Source organism: Electrona antarctica (genome assembly GCF_951216825.1).
Source record: "Electrona antarctica genome assembly, chromosome: 2".
NCBI classification, from domain to species: Eukaryota; Metazoa; Chordata; class Actinopteri; order Myctophiformes; family Myctophidae; genus Electrona; species Electrona antarctica.
In genome coordinates, this window is record NC_136807.1 from 49,216,415 (window position 1) to 49,240,880 (window position 24,466).

The 24,466-nt window shown below is 41.1% G+C and overlaps 1 protein-coding gene and 1 long non-coding RNA gene across 3 annotated transcripts; both read right to left on the reverse strand.

Annotated features, from left to right (window-relative positions):
* Nucleotides 1–5,458: 5,458 nt before the first annotated feature.
* Nucleotides 5,459–11,583, reverse strand: LOC306943036 (type-2 ice-structuring protein-like). 2 transcript variants are annotated; one of them, XM_079529242.1, is made up of 6 exons: nt 11,318–11,583; nt 7,679–7,786; nt 7,289–7,354; nt 6,860–7,002; nt 6,626–6,732; nt 5,459–6,521 (listed from the first exon to the last, which is right to left on the reverse strand). In XM_079529242.1, exons 1-6 carry the CDS (start codon nt 11,541–11,543, stop codon nt 6,389–6,391), a joined length of 783 nt encoding a protein of 260 aa, XP_079385368.1. In that variant the 5' UTR covers nt 11,544–11,583; the 3' UTR covers nt 5,459–6,388. The 2 variants fall into 2 exon arrangements, with proteins under 2 accessions (XP_079385368.1, XP_079385367.1); XM_079529241.1 differs by having other exon boundaries at nt 7,679–7,804.
* Nucleotides 11,584–19,474: 7,891 nt separating this feature from the next.
* LOC306918421 lies at nt 19,475–20,060 on the reverse strand. Its single transcript, XR_013789334.1, has 4 exons — nt 19,945–20,060; nt 19,840–19,863; nt 19,717–19,758; nt 19,475–19,538 (listed from the first exon to the last, which is right to left on the reverse strand). It is a non-coding gene; the product is annotated as an uncharacterized lncRNA (long non-coding RNA).
* Nucleotides 20,061–24,466: the final 4,406 nt, after the last annotated feature.

Sequence of the window (24,466 nt, forward strand, 5' to 3'; positions counted from 1 at the left end):
GGAGTGTAAAAGCCTAACTCTATGGTAAATCCCCGTGTATTTAATACTGTAGTAATGTGTTGGGGGGCGGGGAATGGATGGGGAATGGGGATTGGTTGGTCTATATGGCCATGCCTTTTTGAACCACAAGGTGACACTGTACACTTGGTTTTATAATGAACCTTCCATACTCTGTCGCTCCCTTAGTCGCTCCTTCTTTATAATAAGTGCAGTTAAAGGGATAGTTCAGATATATTTTTTTAACTTAAACTGTATGAAATACAGAAGTGAAAAGAAAAGTGGGGAGGCCAAAACAGACCTGGAGAAGATCAGTGGAGAGTGAGGCAAAGACGACCGGATTATCGTGGGCCCAGCTGAAGAAAACTGCTCAAAACAGAGTCCGATGGGGGAGTGTGATTGCGGCCCTATGCTCCACCTAGGAGCCTACAGGAATAAGTCAAGTAAGTCAAGTATGAAATACTTGCCATTAATATAGTGGTTGCAAGTAACTGTATTAATTGATTGCCAGAGTCCCGTGGTGGGAGTTCTGTTCTGCAGGTTTTGGTGAAATATTAAGTAGTTCTGGACCCGGTCATTGTGGGCCGGGGGAACAGGGGGCCACGCATTAAAAGTAAATGAATCCACAAAACTTTATTGTTGACCTATTTCTAAAATATTCGTTCATTTTTGACCCCTCTATCAAACGGAACTATGTTTTTGAGGAGCGCCAGCCCCTCCTATACACAAATACTTGTCATAATATACCTCAATACATCATATTGTCTCTTTATTGTTAATGACGTTTAATGTTTGTGTTGGCACCGTTTGTTTTACATCAACATCACCTAATCAACATGAGTTAGACTCTAATATATTAGCCCCTCTCACTTCACACGGGTGTGATTTTTGTGTCCATATCACTACGCCCAAAAAAATTGTTCCATGTGATAGAGGGGTCAAAGTTGAACGAAAGTTGCGCTAATATTCTTTTTGTATAATAGGTCAACAATACAAATAATTTTGTGAATTAATTTACTTTTACTGCGTGGCCCCAATACCCCCCACAGAATGACCGGAACTACTTAATATTCACCAAAACCAGAGCAGAACTCCCACGGGACTCAGGCAATCAATTAATACAGTTGCGACCACTATATTAATGGCAAGTATTTCATACAGCTTAAGTAAAAAAAAATCTGAACTATTCCTTTAAAACCCATTCTCTATTGTTAAAACTGGTTAAATTCCGGCAGTTCCCTTTTGATTGTTCACTATTTTAGTATACATATGATATACGTATACTACATAATGATGTACACGTACACAGCATATATGATGCTGCGTACGTGTTTGGTCGTGTAAACTAATTTAAAAATGTTATTTTGTATGTTTTATTTGTCTTTGTTTATCTTGTCTATCCTTGTTACTTGCGCAAGCAGAGCGCGCAAGTATTGTGGTCGTGCTGGTACGAATGCACGTGTGTGCTTGGTAGGTAGTTGCATGGTTTGTGCATGTGTCCTGATCAGTGATCATGGTACGTTCTTCTTACACTCCACCCACTGAAATGTGAAAAAAGTTGTAACAACTGAGAATGGCAAGCTGGACATATATTTATTTACAAACAGAACTAAAAAATGATTTAAAAAATCTCACCCGTGTGAAGTGATATAATAATATATTAAAGTCTCGTGTCGTGTCGCTATATGATTAGGTGATGTAGGCATACATGTAATAAGTAGCCTTGCCGAGCCATGAGGACAAGATGATGTAAATGTTCCCTTCATTGTCAATGGCGTTTTTAAAACAAACATTGAACTAAAAAACATTAACTCTGGAACGCCCTACCCCAGAACCTGAGGGACGCACCCTCAGTGGCTGTCTTTAAAATACTTTTAAAAACCTTTCTTTTTACACAGGCTTTCCCATAGATAGCCTGTTTATTGTTGTCTCCACCAGGCCGAAGGCATGGGGAGAGAGTATGTTTTGCACTCCGTCCGTGTGTGTGTGTGTGTGTGTGTGTGTGTGTGTGTGTGTGTGTGTGTCCGTCCGTCTGTGTACAGCTAATCTCCGGCACCGTTAACCCGGTCGATGCCAAACTTTGCACACACACTCCCTGGATGCCAACGATGAACCTCTGCCCCGCATTTTCCAGAACGACCTGTTATAGCGCCACCAATAATCATTACATGTGGCTCTTATTTTTAAGAGGAGGTTTGTGCTTCTGGGAGAGGTCCCTGGAACTACATATTTTCAGATGGTGGTCTGTGGCCAAATACAGATAATTCTGGGGGTCGTTGACATGAAAAAGGCTGAGCACCACTGACATAGAAACATAGGTCTTTCTGAAAACCGTTAGGATTTAGAAGATATTTTTAGAATCGGGCTCAGGTTTAAATGGGTTAGAGAACACCCATCCTTGGTTCTGGTGACGGATATTGTCGTCCTCATGAGGGGCTGTGTTGTTCCGATAACCTTTGTTTCATTTCATTTTTAAGTTTGAAGTTGCAATGGGTTTGTATAGGAAGCTAAAATAAATATCAAATATCTAAACACTGAATCAAGCGACTTGTCTCGGGTGTTCCCAAAAGCCAGAGTGTAGACGATGAAAATACCCAAAAAAAAAATTGAAAGTGAAATAAATATCCCTTTTGTAAGTGCCGACCAAACTCAGGCTGTTTAAAACCCATTCTGGGCGGGAACCCCTTTTGGTGTTTTAACTAAGCATTATGTTATACTTTAGCTATTGAAAAATAGCAGATCTACAAGCTCATAGCGCGCCACCAAGTGGCGTGCTACGAGTTGGCGTGCTACGAGTTTGTAGGTCTGCTATTTTTGAAAAATCGTAAAAATGCGGCACAGATCTTTGAATATATATTCTTTAAACTTTTTGGTGTTTCTGGGTGTGCAGCTAATCCACAGCCCCGTACAGTTGTTGTCAGAGCCTGCAGGGCATTAACTTTGATTGCAATGGTGATGTTTGCTTTTAGCTGCTTATGTGAAAAGCCCATGCTTTCCTTGTTGTTCATAGAAGTGAGCTATAAAGCTTGTCAAAGCTATGTTTGAAATGCCCTAAACCGTCGACGTGTTCTCCCGCAACGTCTTTTCTGTTTGTCATTTACTAATTAATTATACAAACAAACAATTTGCTTTTATTGGTGTGCAAACAATTTTTGGGGTTGCATTTGAATTATTGTGTGTCTTTCAAACACTTTATCCTTGGATTTAGTAACAAAGGTCTATCTTATCATGGGTTTCAGGGAGCCATTGTTCTGCATATCTACTGTATGCCTCTTGAATCAGGTTTCAAAATGGGTTCTATTATGTATAATTACATGTGGTTACGCTACTCTTATGTTCCCAATGTGACAAGAGCAACTAGGGATGCTCCGAGCAGGTTTTTTGGGACCGATCACCAATTGTTTTTCTCATGATCGGCCCGATACCGATGGGTACCGATACCGATACTGATCTTGTGAAATGTTGCAAATTTTAATATTTCCAAAATTATTATATGTCAAAACCTATGTCAAAACTGTTCGTGTGTGTGTGTGTGTGTGGGGGGAGGAAGGGGAGAATGTTTAGGCCTGTCACAAAAATGCAAAATTATATTATCCCATTTTGGGCGGGAACCCCTTTTGGTGTTTTAAACATTATGTTATAATTTAGCTATTGAAAAATAGCAGATCTACAAGCTCATACGAGCTTGTAGGTCTGCTTTTTTTGAAAAATCATAAAAATGTGGCTGTATTGTGAATGTAAAGTGCATTATAAATACAAATCCATTATTATAATTATTGCGACCCGTAGGTCGCCTTTACTATGAAAACCTGCATCTCCCGTCCTTCAGTTCGTCACCCACGCCTCCATATATGGTCACGCCTCGTGATAACACCGTGACGTGGGATTACTGTGTAAATAGTTACAGCGGCGGATGAGGCGTATCACTGGGGCTACGTTAACATTGCAGAGTCGGGTGACTCCCCCATCAGAGGAGGAGGAGCCAAGCAGTGCTCGAGCACAGGAGAAACGGACCTTTTTCATGTCTAAATGAGGCCAGTTTGTTGTGTTTCCTCCTCCTGACACATAGCAGCAGGTTGTCATTGTTACAGAGACGCCCTGTGGTCTGGGTGTGAGAGACGTGAAGTCCATTCTTACGCCATCCGAGTTCCCCTCTCGCTTGCTGCAGAGAGAAGGGTTGATGTGGCTAGCACTTGCTGCACTTCACTCTCATGTCTCACTGTCATCACGCTAAAACACGTTGGGTTCCTTTAATAGGTTTTTAAATCAGCCAAATGTGCTACAGTATATACTGTCCTGAACTGAATATAACACGGGGAAAACAACAATATGCTGTAAAACATTTCATATGAGATATTTTGTCTAAAGAAAACTGAGGACATACTTATGCACATGATGACAGTATCTGAACCAGAGTCGGCCTTAGAGGCTCTAATGGAGTTCTTGAAAAAGCATATACTGGACACGCATGTCCTCCCAGTTCAGCCTTTTAATACCAGACATAATGTATACATAATAGACACTGCCATGCTTAATTTTATGAGCACTGTTTGAGTTAATTTAGAAAATTGGGGCTGCTGGCTATTTAGAGCAGGGGCTAATGAATTATGGTTTACATAGAAGTCAGTCAATTGGCTTTGTGGGGAGAAACACCATTCCCCCCCCCTGTTCCTGCCTATATATATATATATATATATATACACAATCAACCCACCTAAATATTACAATTTCTCATTTATATCTTTGTGAACCACAGTTGCTCTGTGCCCTGCACTCATAAAAAAAACGTCTTCCCTTTTCTGTCATTTAATATATAATTAATTGTAGTGTTCTTCTGATGTTCTCAACTCAAAAGTCTTCAGAGCATGATCGGAACATGAACAAAAAAGGACCCAACAATATCACATTAAGTCACTCACAAATGCATGTATACCACTTTAAATAACGTACAGAAGTCGAAGGAAACAAGCTTCCTCAGTGTCTCTGAGACATATAGGGGTGTGAAATCTGGTTTTAAAATGGCGAACACATGCACGTCACACTTAGTGTGTGAAGTGTGAACATGCTAGAATCTGTTAGGCTTTTTTTGGCTCATTAACCTATAAGCCAAAAATCAACAGGGTTTTATCTATATCTCTGATAGTAGGCTAATCATCACTTAGTCACTCACTATACTGTAGTTCTTTCACTATACAGTATAGAGTTTTTCTTCAGTAAAAGTCTCCCCGTCCCTCCACCTCTTAAATAAACAGAAAATACATGTTCGGGTGAGTTGCCATTTTTCAACCAATCAGGAGAGCGTAACAGCTTTTGCAGTTCCAATTTTGTCTCATTTCTTTGTGTCACCACTTTCACCAATTCCACATACGTAGTTTAATCAGTACAATTGTTAAATAAAGAGTTGAATAATGCTCTTGTCAAGTAAAGTTTTTATTAAAAGCTTTCATAAAAAACAGGGTTAAAATACAGCTATATAATATTGCACTACTTTCTCTCTACAGCGGCTAGACCAAAACCAGCTTCATCAAAAATAGCAGCTCTAGAAGCTCATCACCTTGTGACGCGTTGTGAACTTGTAGATTTGCTATTTTTGAAGAATGTCTGACTATTTTCTCAGAACGTTCACCTATTATGACTTGAATAATAATAATGAATAATAATGCAAGGTTCATGTGGTTAAAGACTAACAATACGAATATAAGAAGATCAAAAAGACATGATATGAGCAAACAAGCAAAAACAAATGGCATATATAACAAAATAGAATGACATATTGGGTCATTTAGATTTTTTTTTTTAGCATATAATCTTTTAATTTAATGAAGGGGATGCCAGGCTTTTTGGCCAGACCCGTCCGCGGAAGGCAAAAGAAAAAATTGCCACCGGCAGATTGGCGTCTGGCCACTGCAAGGCTTAACAGAAGGAAGACACAGAGGTCTAAAACCCAGTTCGTCACATGTCCGACACATGCAGTTGCAACTTGCAACCAGTTGTAACAAGTTGCAGTGGTCTGACTCTGAATTGACCCATAGCAGGTAGGCACAATTTTGGGATAATATTGTGGTTGCAAGTTGTGACTAGTTCAATTGCGAAGTGGACTGATCTACAAGCTCACAATGCATCGTGTTGTGACGCGATGTGGGCTTGTAGATCTACTATTTTCGCATAATGTTCGTCCCCAGAATAGGGTCACTAGGGTTCAAGTTGTGAAAGCCAAATGAATAACATGCTAAAGCATCATAGTTGGTGGTTTGTGTTAAAGTGGTTATAGGTACAACATGTAGTACTTCAAGATGTTTGTTTTTTTTGTTTTTAAAATGTTCCACTACTAATTACTGCTGTAGCAGAAGAACACTGAACTGCAGTTTCATCAATGAAGTGAACACAAACATCACTTAGTCTCACAGATTGAGGGCCCTGTATCTGAACATACCACATTAAACCATGTTTCAGGGTTAGTCCAGTGATAGTAGGATGCACAGCTCCTGTCTTCATCATTAAGAGGAGGTCCACTGTACCAGTACCTGCACAATAAACAATGTATTTATTTAACCACATCCACTCAGTCACTAGAATAAAGGGACTTTGATAGGCTTTGATTACAATGAAAACATGTCAAATGTCTCACTCTGTTGTCAGTGGTGTTCCATCCACCCACGTCCAGCTGCCCTCAGTCCTGGTCAGACCAATCCATGATGTATAAATCCCCCCAGTCCTCAATCCTCTGATGAATACCTGATTATTTGTACATGTTTGAATCATCATTAATTCTATTCAATACACTTCTTCACTATAATCATTGACGCACATATGGGCGCACGAACGCGCGCGCGCACACACACACACACACACACACACTAACCTGTTCTTCTCTACTGTTAATGACCACCAGATCAGCTCCTTGACGCAGACATTCGTCTCTACTTTGCTGCCATGTTTTCCTTTCAGTAGTTCTGTAGTAACAGCTGCATCCAAACTTCATCCATCCACTGGGACACGACTTGTCTAAAAACATCAAACAGGAGATTTACTGATGGATTTTCAATGTACTGACAATCAATTCTAAACACATAGTTGTAATAATAATAGTAGTCAGAGATGTATAGTGGAGTGAAGGGGAAGAACTATTCATCTACTTTATCAATGGTGTTTTCTACTCCATACATTTACTCAATTACACGTTTCTGGTATTTTTACTTCATATAACAATATTTCAATATTGTGATAGGCCTACTTCTACTCCACTACTTCTCAGAGGCAAATATTGTAGTTAGTTTTGACTAGTTTTTACATTTGTCAGACTTTAGCAGGTTGTTCTCCTGCATCAGGTTGGTCATGCTGTTACTGGCTGAACGATCTGCAAGGACAGAAATGGACGATAAAGACAGTTGTTGCTATACTGTTCATGATGAGGTTAAGCATCTGTGTGGAAATTTTGATTTGAGAAGAAGAAAAAACTCAATGTTGTTGTTATTATTTACGTGCATTAAATTGTCAACACCAGTTTATTCATCATGCTTTTCAGATGCATCCAATAATACACACAAAAAGACACTCAAATTAAAAAGAAAAAGAAAAGTTAATACTGTGGTGGCCTTAATACTTGTCGCATCTACAAAAATGTCAGGCAACAAACTCCCTGAGTGAGTGATGTGGTCGTTTAGTGACATGCAATACTCACAGTGTACAGCCTGGGCTATGTTCCCACCCAGGAGTATAAGACACAGCATCCCCAGCAGACACCCAGCAACCACTATGAGAGGCCTTGTCCCTGTTTTAGAGCGCTGTCCTGAAACAGAAAGTACAGCTAGGTGTGCAGCGAGAGAGAGAGAGAGAGAGGGAGAGAGAGAGAGAGAGAGAGAGAGGGAGAGAGAGGGAGGGAGGGAGAGGGAGAGAGAGAGAGAGAGAGAGAGAGGGAGGGAGAGAGAGAGAGAGAGAGAGAGAGAGATAGAGGGAGAGAGAGAGAGAGAGAGAGAGAGGGAGCGGGAGGGAGGGAGAGAGAGAGAGAGAGAGAGAGGGAGGGAGAGGGAGGGAGGGAGAGAGAGAGAGAATTAGGCCCTCATTTATCAATCGAGTGTAAAATCTGGCCCAAATTCGAGTGTAGGATTCGTAGTACACCCACGTCGGGTCGGCATTTACAAAGTGATCGCAGACAGCTGTTTCTTCCTTAATTTCGTTCGGACGTTTATAAATGTGACGGCTGAAATCTATCTGGCACGCCCTATGAAATCAAGCCTCGCCCTCGTTTTTGCGACATGAACAACTGCAGTACGACCTTGGTAACCATAGTTACATGACGAAAAAAGTCAATAAAAAAGTCACCCCCACTCTCATACACACACCAACACACACAGACGCACGCACGCACACGCAACTTGCAAGTCCAACTGGTTTGTTGTCGCCTATCTTAAATAAATAAAGAACGAACACCTGTATGAATTAAATAAAGCTGTAGCTGTAAAGTACCCTGTCTGTTTCTCCTCTCGCCTCGCTTGCCTTGCTGCCCCCCCCCCCCCCCCCCCCCCCCCCACACACACACACACACACACACACACACACACACACGCACATACGGGCCGTGGCCCAGTCAGTTTAGAGCTGGCCCAACTGAGCCTTGTGCATGCAACTTTCTGGTTAGTAAACCACAGCATGCAAGCCGCCTTTGTTTTAAAATGGTTCCCCAAACCGTTCACAGTTCACACTTCTCTATCGGCCGTGGATGCGCCCCCCCCCCCATGCTAATTTGCCCAGTCAATCATTTGATCCGCGCTACGCGCCTGCCGTGTGTTGTTAGTTGTAGCCTATATTAAATTATTAAAGTATTTATTCATTTAATATAGCCTACAACAATATATTACTGAACGAAAATCTGAACCTGCATGTGAACAATGAATTAAATAACAAATAGGCGCACACACACGCTGCTGTTTTCCTCCTCTCCTGTCCTGTCTGTCTCTATCACTGTGGTCCGTTCATGACACCGCGACCATGCACGTTCATGACAATCTATTTAGATTACCTCGCTAGTCGCAGTAGTCAACTGACAATTATATAAATGTGCAGCCTAAACCAGCCTCATGTGGCACACTGGCACTGGTGGGCTGGCAGCCTGGCTGGGTGGTTTAGCCTATACCTAACTCCGATGCGGTCAGCGGTCCCCAATTTTGCGCTGGCACGCCGGCACGGCACATTTTGGCATTCGAGCGACGCGTCGGGTTTATTAAACGAGGAGGAGATTGCACATAGGCTACTGTAACTCCAGAAAGACATCGGCCTGCTGTAGATTCGGCTACAGTAGGCTACCCATGTTGGGACTCTCCGCAGCTGCAGCGCTGCACTATAGCCTACTCTCCAACGTCCCGTCATGGAAATATCCTCAGCCCAAATCCTCGCATGTATGCGCTCATCATGCAAAACACTGTTTAAATGGCTTACGCATCTAACTTGCAACATTGTTTTTAAATGCGCGATTTTAATTGCTTGCTTGTAAAGTTGGAAATCTCCTACTAATTTCATATGACACAAAGACACATCGTTGATGTATTCCTTAACTTTTTTTTCTTTTTTACATTTAGCCCATATACATACAGTTCTATATAAACATTTTAGGAGTGAATACATATGTTTCGATGCCTGTGACAGCCTCTCAGCTGGTCAAACAATGCTGCTCCGCTGTTCTACGACAGAAAAACAGGTGAGGACAAAGCGTACGACAGCTCCCGACCAGACGTGGTTTTTGTCCTGGCTCAAGTTCAAAATCAAACGTTGGCGCAAATGGTAAATGCCGAAAATTGCGGTAATTTCGGCGTACACCCATATTTTGGCGTACGCACGGTTGATAAATGAGGGCCTATTAGAGTCTGAAAGCTCTGCTACACTATAACTGAACAGCTGTCTAAATCAGGGGTTCTCAACCCGTGGGTCGCGACCCCTTATTGTCTCCACCAGGCCGAAGGCATGGTGGAGACAATAAGTACACACTGTACACTGTACACTGTACACAATAATGTGTACAGTGTAGCCTAATTGCCTAAATATGCAATTGTTTCCCTGATTTGGTTGATGGGTATATCTGTGCCTCTGCGTATTGTGGTAATGTGTTCTTTCTATTGCCGCACCTGCATTGATTGCAAATGTTTAGCCTATAGGCTGTTATAATATTTTGATAATCGGAATTGTAACATGCTTTCCCCCCCCCCCCTAATGGGTGAATTCTGTGCCATAGCCTGCGTGAGGATTCTGTAATCTGTATTCATTTTATTTACATGTTCAAAACGTATTTCTGTTACTATAGGCCAGGCCTAATAAATATGCTGTATCACAGTATTGGCACCTTATCCTGGTTAATTGCCTGTGTCAGTTCGTTCATATAACTTGCGTGTGGAGAGGGAAAGTAAAGGCCACGTTTGCGCGTGAAAATGCGCAAAATGCGCGTGCATGATGCGCGTGCACTAGACCCCCTACTAGACGCTCAGCCCCTGCGAGTGTAAAGTACTTCCCGCGGGCCTGCACACACACACACACACACACACACACACACACACACACACACACACACACACACACACACACACACATTTATATTGCTCCTAAACATTTTGCCAAACATCACACACACACTCCTATCCTCCTAGTGGAGACCTGTGCCCAGAAGGGCACTTTTTCTAGTATTCAGGTCTGTTCTTTATGCAATTCATAATCTATGTATCTTTTATTTATAGGCTACTTTGATTAATATGCAAAGTAACTCAATCAACTATAGCAACAAAAGTGGAGTAAAAAGTACATTTGCCTCTGAGGTACAAGTGGAGTAGAAGTTTAATGTATCAATAGAAATGTACACTCCTGAGTGAGTTTTGCAGTTGGCCAGATTTCCAACACATACAAATATTAGAAAATATATTGTAACGTTTTTGTTTACTTGAATTTTATAGAAACACTGAATCATGTTTAAGGTATTTGTGGAAAGTAAATCTTTTTCAAGACTCATTTGTAGAAAAAGAACATTGAATGTCAAATAGTTTAGTCCCCGATTATAATACGACCACGTTTTTTAGGATATTTTCACTACTTCTGAAAAGTTGTCTTTATTCAAGGATTTCCCCATATATTTAATTATATGTAATTTTGAAAGATCTAATTTTGAATTATTAGGCCTATTTCAGATTTGTATTGTTTTGTTGTCCCGACCCTGCGACACATCTTCCTGAACTGGCTCACAGAAAGGCTACGCATCGCTTTGCTAAATGGAAGAAGTAAGATGATTGTTTAAAAGGTTAAAACGTTTTTTAGGGGGTATTTTTTGTCTCAGTAATCTTACCAGACTGCCGTATCTTCTTCGGTAGGCCTTTGTGCTTCCTGGTCTTGGTCCGTAGATCTTCATAGACTGCATCGTCTTTCTTTTGCAGATCAAGACGCTCATAATGTCCTTCTTCAGACATTTCTACAGTTCTTCTTGTAGTGACGGTGGTTTCATTCTCGTAGTTTGCATCGTCTTGGTCTTCATCTTGGACCTCAATGTTGTCAGAATGCCTCGCTACAGCCATTTGTACCTTATGACTTCATTCTTCCTGCAAGTATTTGACCTCTTCACAACAAACTGAATATATACTGTATCCTCACTACTACCCTAAATGTAGATGGCACTTCTTTCACATGTGACGGATCACTCTTTGTGCACCAATGAAAATAAACCACACAGACATACGTACACACACACACACACACACACACACACACACACACACACACACACACACACACACACACACACACACACACACACACATCACGTGCACGTGCGCACACACACCCATGCACGCACATGCACACACACACACACACACACACACACACACACACACACACACACACACACACACAGTGCCACACACACACACACACACACACACACTCCTTTGCTAGGCGGATATGTGATGACATTCTACCAAGCACAATGAGTAGGCTATACTAACGGAAGCTAGAGGTGACCACAGTCTTTCATGATCTCTCGAAAGTTACTCAATCCTCACGACTGTCCATTATGAAGAACCAACACCAAGTAAAAGTTAATGAAATGATATGATAATTATCAATACGATGTTTTAATCAAACAATGTGAATGCATGCATACGTGCATGCGCATGTGCACTTATTTGTGTGTTGATTCAACTAGTATTAATGTTACCTCAGTCCATTCACTTAAGCAATATTACACGAGAGAGTGCATGTGCTTTACCGTGACATTGGCACGTGACGACAGTGATGCTGTCAGGAACGAGACGTAGTCGAGGTCCCAAGCATCACTGAAGTGCCAATAATCATGGTAAAGCACACCCTTGTGAGGAATATTGCGATATACAATAGTTGCCTACAAAACAAAAAACATCAAAATGAATTCATATTGTGGGGCTGCTGGAACAATTCATTATCAAAATTAAAAAATAATATTTAGACCTGTTTCCCTGTAAATAGAAGAGGTCATTTGACTGAGACATTAACACAGTGTGCGTGTGTACACAGTGTGCGTGTGTGCGTGCACGCGCAGGGGGAGGGGGGAGGAGGAGTAGGGGGGTGGAAGTACATCAGGTCACTTCCCAAAACCTCTCTGCTGACCCTGAGGCTCTAACATTGTAACATCATGTTAGTTCTAGTGAACTTGTGGGTTTCGGGGGTTCCCCAACATATTGAAACTAAAATGAAACGGTCAAAATAGTTTTTAAATACTTTTTCAACACAAATCTTGTATGGGGGTCCCTCCCTATAGTACAAAATATTATCAGATGGGGGTCCACGGCCAAATACATATTAATGTGGGGGTCCTTGACATGAAAAAGAACGAGGTAGGCCTGTGTGTGTGGACACTTTTCTCCCATGGTAGGACTGGCCTTGCTTTCTATTAGAGAGAATTGCTGCCATCTGTTCGTATAACCATGTAGTTACAACTTAGACTGCATTTTCACAGTAGTAATGGTCTTATATTCAGGTCTGTTCTTTATGCAATTCATAATCTATATCTTTTATTTATAGGCTACTTTGATTAATATGCAAAGTAACTCAATCAATCAACTATAGCAACAAAAGTGGAGTAATACATTTGCCTCTGAGGTACAAGTGGGGTAGAGGTTTAATGTATCAATCGAAATGTACTCTCATGAGTGTGAGTTTTGCAGATGGCCAGATTTCCAACACACACAAATATTAGAAAATATACTGTTAACGTTTTTGTTTACTTGAATTTTATAGAAACACTGAATCATGTTTAAGGTATTTGTGGAAAGTAAATCAAGTCAAGTCAGACTCATTTGTAGAAAAAGAACATTGAATGTCAAATATTGACTACTCAACGCAGCGTCCGATTGTGGTGAAACTGTGCATGCATATTCCCACTAGGCTTTGGAAGAAATGCCACTTGACAGTTTTCAAATCAGCCTCATGGTGGCGCTACAACAGGCCAAGCCGCGTCACACACACACACACGTTTATATTGCTCCTAAACATTTTGCCAAACATCACACACACACTCCTATCCTCCTGGTGGAGACCTGTGCCCAGAAGGGCACTTTTTAGGGACCAAGAAGTCACGCAGTGAATTTGGTCACTTATTAGGGACCAAGAAGTCACGCAGTGACTTTGGTCACTCTTTGTTATTGTGTTTATTTTTCTTCTTCTCCTTCTCCTTCCGCCAAAAATAGCTGTTCTGACTGAATGGTGCAGTCGGTTTTCGCGAAACGCTGTAATCTGGTAGAGGGCCATGCCAAACGGTGAATATGCGAAGCCCAAGACGATTGGCCAAATGGTGGCGCTATAGCGCTCAATTTAAAATGCTAACTTTGAACGTGCATAGCTCATGAACCGTTTGACCGTTGGCAATGAAACTTTGATACTCATATGCGTCTCCTCGTGCTGAACAACTTTCGTGTTCTGACTTTTGACCTCTGACCTTTAGATCACCCGCCATTTTGAATTATATGATCAGTACTTTATTTTATTCTCCTTCCGCCAAAAATAGCTGTTCTGACTGAACCGTGCAGTCGGTTTGCGCAAAATTTGTCAACATGATAGAGGACCATGCCAAACAGTGACTATGCGAAGCCCATCATGATTGGCCAAATGGTGGCGCTATAGCACTCAATTGATGCAAAACTTGCAAACTTGCAAACTTTGAACGTGCATATCTCATGAACCGTTTGACCGTTGGCAATGACACTTTGATGCACATATGTGTCTCCTCATGCCGAACAACTTCCTTGTTCTGACTTTTGACCTCTGACCTTTAGATCACCCGCCATTTTGAATTATTTGAAAAACAGTTCAAATGTAACTCCTCCCAGAATCTTTGCTCAAAATGCACGAAAACTTCTACACGTGAACTTTGGACCTATACGGACAAATAATCGTAGCACATTTTTTCTAAGTGAAAAAATGAAGTTTTTATGAACCAATAAATATTGCTGTTTTGTGAAAATTATTCTTCTGCCTCTAATACACGCATATGCTTATGTCACTTTACTATGCGAAGCCCATCACGATTGGCCAAATGGTGGCGCTATAGCACTCAATTGATGCAAAACTTGCAAACTTGCAAACTTTGAACGTGCATATCTCATGAACCGTTTGACCGTTGGCAATGACACTTTGATACACATATGTGTCTCCTCATGCCGAACAACTTTCGTGTTCTGACTTTTGACCTCTGACCTTTAGATCACCCGCCATTTTGAATTATATGAAAAACAGTTCAAATGTAACTCCTCCCAGAATCTTTGCTCAAAATGCACGAAAACTTCTACACGTGAACTTTGGACCTATACGGACAAATAACCGTAGCACATTTTTTCTAAGTGAAAAAATGAAGTTTTTATGAGCCAATGAAAATTGCGCGCGCACGCACACAGACACACACACACACACACCAAAGTTTGAGTACTTATGCTGAACTAACACTGAATGATTTTCCTGTTAACAATGGAGTATCTGATCGTCTCCGTGTAGCTCAGTCAGTCGAGCTCTTGCCCTTGGACCGCAAGGTTGTGTGTTCAAATCCAGCTACTGACAACTCAGCTTGTCAGTCTTATTTGTACATATTGTTGAACGCCCTGTGGGCTATATCAGTGAGATCAATAACTTTAAAGACTGGTGTGATAATGGCCACCTTATGTTTAACACCACAAAAACTAAAGAGATGATCTTCAATCCAAATCCATGGTTATGAACGATTGTCTGCCTAACACACACACGCATGCAGCCACGCACGCACGCACGCACGCACGCACGCACGCACGCACGCACGCACGCACGCACGCACGCACGCACGCACGCAGGCAGGCAGGCAGGGGCAGGCAGGCAGGCAGGCATGCACGCACGCACGCACGCACGCACGCACGCACGCACGCACGCACGCAAGCACGCACGCACGCAAACACACACACACAAGACATGCCTAAAATGAGGACACACCTTCTTGTTACCAAATCACTGAATGGTTTTACTGTTTACAATATAGTCACTGATTGTCTCTGTGTAGGTCAGTCAGTAGAGCTCCCGCCTTCGGTCCACAAGGTTGCGAGTTCAAATCCCGGTACCGACAACTCGGCTCGTCAGTCTCATTTGTGCATGTTGTTCTTGTTGCGCATTGTTCTTCTTCTATCTTGGTCCCGCTTTATCGCTGCTTGCAGCTATATTTGTTTTTGTGTTTATTTTTCTTCTTCTCCTTCTTCTTCTCCTTCCGCCAAAAATAGCTGTTCTGACTGAATGGTGCAGTCGGTTTTCGCGAAACGCGGTAATCTGGTAGAGGGCCATGCCAAACGGTGAATATGCGAAGCCCAAGACGATTGGCCAAATGGTGGCGCTATAGCGCTAAATTGAAAATGCTAACTTTGAACGTGCATAGCTCATGAACCGTTTGACCGTTGGCAATGACACTTTGATACCCATATGCGTCTCCTCATGCTGAACAACTTTCGTGTTCTGACTTTTGACCTCTGACCTTTAGATCACCCGCCATTTTGAATTATATGATCAGTACTTCTTCTCCTTCTCCTTCCGCCAAAAATAGCTGTTCTGACTGAACCGTGCAGTCGGTTTTCGCAAAACTTGTCAACATGATAGAGGACCATGCCAAACGGTGACTATGCGAAGCCCATCATGATTGGCCAAATGGTGGCGCTATAGCACTCAATTGATGCAAAACTTGCAAACTTTGAACGTGCATATCTCATGAACCGTTTGACCGTTGGCAATGACACTTTGATACACATTTGATACACACTTTTCTTGATTTTTGTCATCGTCTTTTCTTCTTTTCTGCCCATTCTTTTTTCTTTTTCTCCCTCTGAAATGTACATTCTGAAGTGATGTTGCCCCATTGGTCCAGGGAACGAGGGGGGAGGGAGGGAAAAGGGGGGGGGAGGGAGGGAAAAGGGGGGGGGGGGAAACCTGGGAAATGCACTTATGTCCTTGTCTATGTCTAAGAGAAATGCTACTGTTCTGCTTTTTCCAAATAACATACATATATACTATATTAAAAAAAAAGAATGGTGGTCACATGCTTTGGTACATGTCTATCACAACAGCAGTTATGATAGACATTAGTTAGTAGCAGTACTTGCTCGCTCTGCTTGCGCACAAGTAGGCCATGTATGGCCTACTTGTGTGCAATGCGCAAGTTGGCACCTCGACAGAGTGCATTTCTAGTTGTCTCTATATTGACATTTCACATACAATTAAAAGCTTACTGCATTGCTTTCAACACTGTTTCTTTCTTAGTTCAACACTTATCAATAGATATGTCTGTTCCTCCTTTTTTACTTCCTTATTTATATTTATCTAGATTCAATAACAATCAACCCCAACGAAACAGAAACCTTCAATCAATCAATCAATCAATCAATCAATCAATCATCCATCATTCAATACATTTTCAAACTCATCATTAGCTTTGTGTGTCCTTTTGGGATTGTTGTAGTAAAGCACTTCAGACATAGCGGGAGTTGTGTGAACATCACAACTGTTGAACTGAACTGACTGATGATTACAGGAAATGCAATGTCATTGTTCCCCAAAACACGTCCCCTTCTCATTGCAAGTTATTTTTTTAATCACTTCCTTTTTTCAGACAAGCAACAAGTTCATATTCTGTACTTTATTTATTAAGAGCTGCCACTTAACTGTCAATCTACGTAGGAACCCATTTTAACACGCATACATAACCTTAGCACACATACAACCTGGAGTGTCCACAAACTGCATTTGTCCTATTACAGGACCTTTTGTCTGTGGTAGTTTTCTGGGCTAAAATTAAATATTCTGATGAATACATACTTTATTTTGAATGTGAACATTTCCATTTACTGTACATTGTATCTCTCAGTTCCTGTGGTACCAAATTGTTAAGGCTATTGGAGTTTAATCAAATTTGGGTTAAATGCAAAGCATGTTAATTGTGAACATGACGAGCTGCTCATAAAAAGTGGGTCCAATATTTTTCTACATTTACTCCCCATGGTGCCATTGAAGACGTTAGAGCATGATGGGTCATGATTTCAATGTTAATCATAAACACCTTTAGATGGTGATGAGTCATGAATGATTGGAATGTTAATCATAGACACCCTGTTAATTCCCTGAGTCTCTATATGTTGCATATTTGAACCCATGGTCTTGTTTCTGATAGTTAAACTTTGAAAATGTGTGGAAGTGCTACCCTCTAATGGTTCATTAAAGCTATGTATCTGTAGCCTACTGTATATCCTTCCTTCTGTTGTCAGAGACTCATGTTGTCAGAGTAGAATTTTGTAATGCATATGCTTTTTAAATAAAGAGAAAACCATCTTAAAATATACACTTTGTATTGTTTTCTGGGTGGGAACCCCTTTTGGTGTTATAAACCTTCTGGACAGGAACCCCTTTTGGGGTTTCTGTACAGTATGTAGGCCTACAGTATTCAAAAGTTTAAAATATTTGATGCTACTATATAAATAAAGTTTTTTTAGAAGATTTAGGCCAGGATTTACAAGGTGTTTTTAGAATCCGCCTCAGTTCAAAATAAGTTAAGACCACAATGTATCTATTTTTCCCACAGCAAATTTAGATATTTAGCTTTAATATTTTTGTTATAGAACTACTGTAAATGAACAACACAACTGCCCTCAGTAATCAATATGACCAAGATCATTTGTTATTTTGACATTCTTTAGAAATATATGTAAACAACTGAGGTACAAACGAAATGTTTATAATTTTTTTGTCTCGAGACAGACTGTTGAGGGTGCTGTTTCTCCTTTATTTGCTGATGGGTTTTCAGATTGGTACAATGTAACCAGTAAAAAGTAACATTTTACATGAACTAGAAAATACAAACATGGATGGACATGATACAAAACACAGCCATATGACAATGTAGGTAAAATTAAATTAAAAGAGTGAGTGTTCAGGCAGACTGAATACTGTAGCCTACTGTAAGCAAGCATGTATGAAGTTTCATGATGTTCTTCCAGGGAACTTCCTCTTTATTTATTTTTGAAGATACATTTTTGTGCTTTTATGAGAGGACAGTAGACTGACAGGAAATGGGGAGTGGCACGCAGGAGAGGTCGTCGCCGACAAAAAGAACAGTATGATATGACATAAGATTTATTTTAATATAGAAAATCCCAAATTATAATTTAGGCAAGATTTCAGCCTGATCTGACAAATAAATTGACTTCCATTATAATTACATCTCAAAATAAGTGCTTGAGATAAAGAATATACAGGAAAAAAAATAATCAAACATAAAGTGATATTTACTCCAATCCAGTACATGTCTTCAGCTTCAGCCATTTTTAGCATCAGTTTTCCTTGTAGGAATATGAATATAAAATTGTCATCTAAATTAGAATGCTGTAAATTCTATATTGAAACACCATTCCTTATTACTGTTAAAACCTCTAAAAGAATGAGGATGTAACATGTAGGACACAGGTATAATGTATCATAATTGATCCCATCTTATACCTGTTCGAATGTACTGTCTATTTTAACGAGGTCTGCTCCCTTATACAGTATGTGCAGTCAATCCTGCTCTGATCCCAAGTGTATTTGTCAGAGGAGAACCGGTAACACTTTCTTCCCCGAGACTCCTGGGGGAAGAAATCTTTCAAGAGATTTAGGGGGAAAGTTGAAAACCTGTAGATTATTCAGTGTATGTTTTTACAAAATACACAGAGATAATTGCACTTTATTGTGCAATCTCTGACCTCTAATCAAAATATCGGAGTTGTTCAGAATTTATTTGATCAAGCGCTCATATCATTGATTCTGTTATATTTTATAAAAGGGTTAGCAGCTTCTAGCAGCAGCTTCTAGCTTCAAGCTGCTGCTGATTGGCCAGGCCGTTTTGTGCCCGGGCATCAAGTCTGCCTGAGAGTTCCCAGATGGGAGCAGGAGGGGGGAACCCAATGTACTCTCTGCTGCCCCATCTGGCGGAGTCAGGTTAGGTTGAATACACTGTGGGCAAGAAAACTTTTCTGCTTGGCAGGATGTTAGTTTCTTAGTACTGTCTTTTAAAGCAAGAAAGAAAATCTTTAACCAACATTGACTGTCGCAACTCTCATATAGTTTAGCTGAAAGGTAATGTTCTTGACGAACATGATAATATAAATAAATTCTGCTGCTGGTGTAATTTCTTAAAATAAATTATTTAAATTAAATTAACTCAACATCATTATGCCCTCTTACCTGTGAGATTCTTTTGTAGTAGGATTTTTTGGTTTTGCATATCTGTATGTGTAAGTTCAAACATTTGTCAGATATTTAAAATGTCACAACATTAATACAGTACAAACTCATATCTGATCTTACCTGTGGGGTCTTTGGTTTGCATATCTGGAAAAAAAAATCAGATATTCTCTTAATTAAAATAAAATAGATGTGATGTGAGGCCAACAGTGTATCCTGTATACTCACACAGAACAGTTACGGCAATCAATGCAGCTAACAGGAGGGCACAGAGAAGTCCCAGTCCCACTTTCACTATATCACAGCTCCATGAGGCAACCTTTGACCCCACTGGCTGAGACGCAGGATTACCTTTTGAACATGTGATGTGATGAAATAGGGACAGTATTAATTATATATGCCATCTATGGCACTGCCAGCACTAAATGATTAATTGTGTTGAGTATTTTATTCTTTTCAGTGTTTTCTCTAACCACATTGCCGTTTCTGTCCTTACTGGACACCATGAAGGTCATACAATTAGACTTTCTTACTTTGTGGTTGTCTTAATACATTTCAAGGACATTTCTTATTTTGTACTTCCTTGTCCAGACATTTACTGTACATGTCAGCATTTCATTGGAATTTGTGGAAATCCACATTGTATTCCCTATATCTTTTATCAGTATCCTCAAAATCAACTATTAATATTTCAGTTCAATTTGGCAGACCGGATGTTCTTAGGGTTTCTTTGACCTCTCAGTTTTGGCCCATAGAAGTATAAGAATACTCACACCTACCAGCGGGGTTTTGGGAAGGATCATTGCCCTGAGCTCTGGGAAATCTGACTTCATATGTGCTCTCATTTGATGTTGAAGCTGACACAGACATGAACAAAAACTGTTAATGAATGCAGCTTTTTTAAATCATCAAGGTCAAGGTAAACTTTATTGTCCACAAGGGAAATTTGTCTTGGGCATTCACCCCTGCTGCAGCCACAAACAAAACATCAGTGACAACAAAACATAAAAATACCTAACACAGGGGAGACACAACATTACACAAGTGCACACAGTAGGCCTATGGTTAATCTAAACTCTCACAGTTTCAGAGCCTCATTCAACATTTTAGTTGACGCTGGTACAAACGATTTTTAACGATTTATAACTGGCCGAAAAGTGTTTTTACCTCTAACTGCACGGATCTGTGGATAACTTTGTATGCCAACTCCCTAGAAGCCAAGGAAAAACCCTTGCCTGGAATTTCACATCTGCTCTTTATAGTGCCACCAGGAGGCCGACATATGTAAAACACATTTTCTAATATTACTCCTTCAGATTTTATCCAAATTTCACGCAAATCGGTACACATGCTCTCCATAGTCATGTGATCAAGACGGGTTTGTTTGATTTCTCATAATCCACCCTCATTGGCTACGATTGGCTACTAAACTTTTCAGGAGTAACCCGCTTTGTACCCGTTTTGTACAAATCGCCACAACTACTCAACGCAGCGTCCGATTGTGGTGAAACTGTGCATGCATATTCCCACTAGGCTTTGGAAGAAATGCCACTTGACCGTTTTCAAATCAGCCTCATGGTGGCGCTACAACAGGCCAAGCCGCGACACACACACACACACACACACACACACACACACACACACACACACACACACACACACACACACACACACACACACACACACACACACACACACACACACACACACATTTATATTGCTCCTAAACATTTTGCCAAACATCACACACACACTCCTATCCTCCTGGTGGAGACCTGTGCCCAGAAGGGCACTTTTTCTAGTTTTATTTTATTTTTTGCAACTGAATGGCTGGATGCAGTCAGTTTGTATTGTGGGGGGGGAGGGGTCAAAGCATTTGCGGGGGTCCCCAGCCAAAAACGTTGAGAACCCCTGGTCTAAATCATCATTATAGTGAAGGATATGCACTTGTTACATTTTGTGCTGTAAGAAATTCTGAATCAAATCTGAATAATATTTTATTGAAGGACAGACAGTTGCTACATGTATTTTTTTTTTATTTTATTTACATTTTAAACATTTCAGAAAAATGTAAAAAGAACCACCGCTCATCGGCTGAAAAAACTTAAGAGAGGTGCTGGAGCCACAAAGGGAACATGAAAAATATAAAAAAAATAAAGGGAAGCTCCGCACACTCAGATCTGTGCACAATCAATGTATTTATTTAGCAAGCTTTCGGTCTACTGACCTTCTTCAGGCGCCTGAAGAAGGTCAGTAGACCGAAAGCTTGGCCATGCAGAGCACAGTGACCACATTAGACAAAATAAGGACGTTTGAAAACTATTATGCAATATACAAACACACTTTTCAGCAAATTACACAAAATGTATATACCTTCACCATCACAACCTGTGTTGGGTCATTAAAATGTTTGACCTAATGTGAGTCCAGAGCACATGAAGTATTAGTAGTAAAAATAAAACTTTTTTCAATCAATTTGAATGATTGATGATGATTAAAGGTCACATGTTATTATAAATGAATACATACAATAAATGCTGTCCTCTATGAATACATCTGAATAGATTAAACAAATAGGGGTGACTTGACACATCAAGCACATAATAGTGTGTCTCGTGAATCAACATTTTTTTTTTTTTAAAGATTTTTTTTGCGGCTTACGCCTTTTATTGGTTTTTTGAAGGGACAGACAGTAGGCTGACAGGAAACGGGAGAGAGATGGGGGAAGACATGCAGTAAAGGCCGTGTCGGGCTCGGGAGTTGAACCCGCGGCACACTGCGACTGGATTACCAGCCGGGTGCCCAGACGGTTACGCCACCGCCTGGGCGTGAATCAACATTTTGATGTAGCCTAGTGATGTGACAACATGTAGCCTACATTTAAAAAAAATAAAAAGACAAACCACATTTTAACATAAGGGGAAGAGATAAAGTGTTGGGTCATAGTCCCTCCCCCTAGCCCCCACACACACACATTCGCAAAAACACGCACGCACTCACAGAAACTCGCACGCACGCACGCACGCACGCACGCACGCACGCACGCACACACACACACACACACACGCACACACATGCATTGCAATGTATAGGCGCCACAGAGAGCCAACCTACATGACGCATGCACGTTGAGTGACAGTGCACGCACTCTAGTTCTGCATCCAGAGCAACCAAACACTCCGCATAATGGGCCTCATGCGCCAACCGTTCTTAAGAAGTTCTTAAGAGGAAATTTGTTCTTAGACCCACTTAGGAAGTTTTTAAGAAGGTTTTGGGATCCCTCAATCTTTTATTAGCTGTGATTTGTTCGTAGGTAAGAACAGAATCTACGCACACTGTGGAGCACTCTTAAGGCCCTCATTTATCAACCGTGCGTACGCCAAAATATGGGTGTACGCCGAAATTACCGCAATTTTCGGCATTTACGATTTGCGCCAACGTTTGAATTTGAACTTGAGCCAAGACAAAAACCACGTCTGGTCGGGAGCTGTCATACGCTTTGTCCTCACCTGTTTTTCTGTCGTAGAACAGCGGAGCAGCATTGTTTGACCAGCTGAGAGGCTGTCACAGGCATCGAAACATATGTATTCACTCCTAAAATGTTTATATAAAACTGTATAGGTATGTATATGGGCTAAATGTAAAAAAGAAAAAAAAAGTAAAGGAATACATCAACGATGTGTCTTTGTGTCATATGAAATTAGTAGGAGATTTCCAACTTTACAAGCAAGCAATTCAAATCGCGCATTTAAAAACAATGTTGCAAGTTACTGTAGATGCGTAAGCCATTTAAACAGTGTTTTGCATGATGAGCGCATACATGCGAGGATTTGGGCTGTCTGTTCTGAAATATTTCCATGACGGGACGTTGGAGAGTATAGTGCAGTGCTGCAGCTGCGGAGAGTCCCAACTTGGGTAGCCTACTGTAGCCTAATCTACAGCAGGCCTACTCTTTCTGGAGTTACAGTATGTGCAATCTCCTCCTCGTTTAATAAACCCGACGCGTCGCTCGAATGCCAAATGTGCCGTGCCAGCGCAAGTGGGAACGCATCGGAGATAGTATAGGCTAAGCCAGCCTGCAGCCTACCACCACCACCACCACCACTGTCCAGTGCCACATAAGGCTACGGTTTTGGCTGCAATATTCATATAATTGACAGTTGACAGCGAGGCAATTTAAATAGACTGAACGTGCAAACTGCATGGTCAATTGGTCACGGTGTCACGGACGGACCACAGTGATAGAGAGACAGACAGGACAGGAGATGCACCTTGCAAAACAGCAGCGTGTGTGCGCGCCTATTTGTTATATAATTCATGGTTCACAGGTTCAGGTTTTCGTTCACTAATATATCTTGTTGTATATTAAATGAATAAAGACTTTAATAATTGAATATAGGCCTACAACTAACAACACAGTGACAGTTGCTTGCAAATTGCGATATGTGCGTGCGTGCGTGCGGGGGGGTGAGGCGGGCAGCAAGGGAAGCGAAGCGAGAGGAGAAACAGACAGGGTAGTCCTACAGCTTTATTTAATTCATGCAGGTTTATTTATTTAAGATACAACAAGTTGCGTGTGCGTGCGTGCGTCTGTGTGTGTGTATGGGAGGGGGGCAGGGGCAGCAAGGCAACTTAGGCAAGCGAGTGAAACTTTTTTTCTTCCTGTAACCATGGTTTCCAGGTCGTATTGCAGTTGTTCATGTCGCAAAAACGAGGGCGAGGCTTGATTTCATAGGGCGTGCCAGATTGA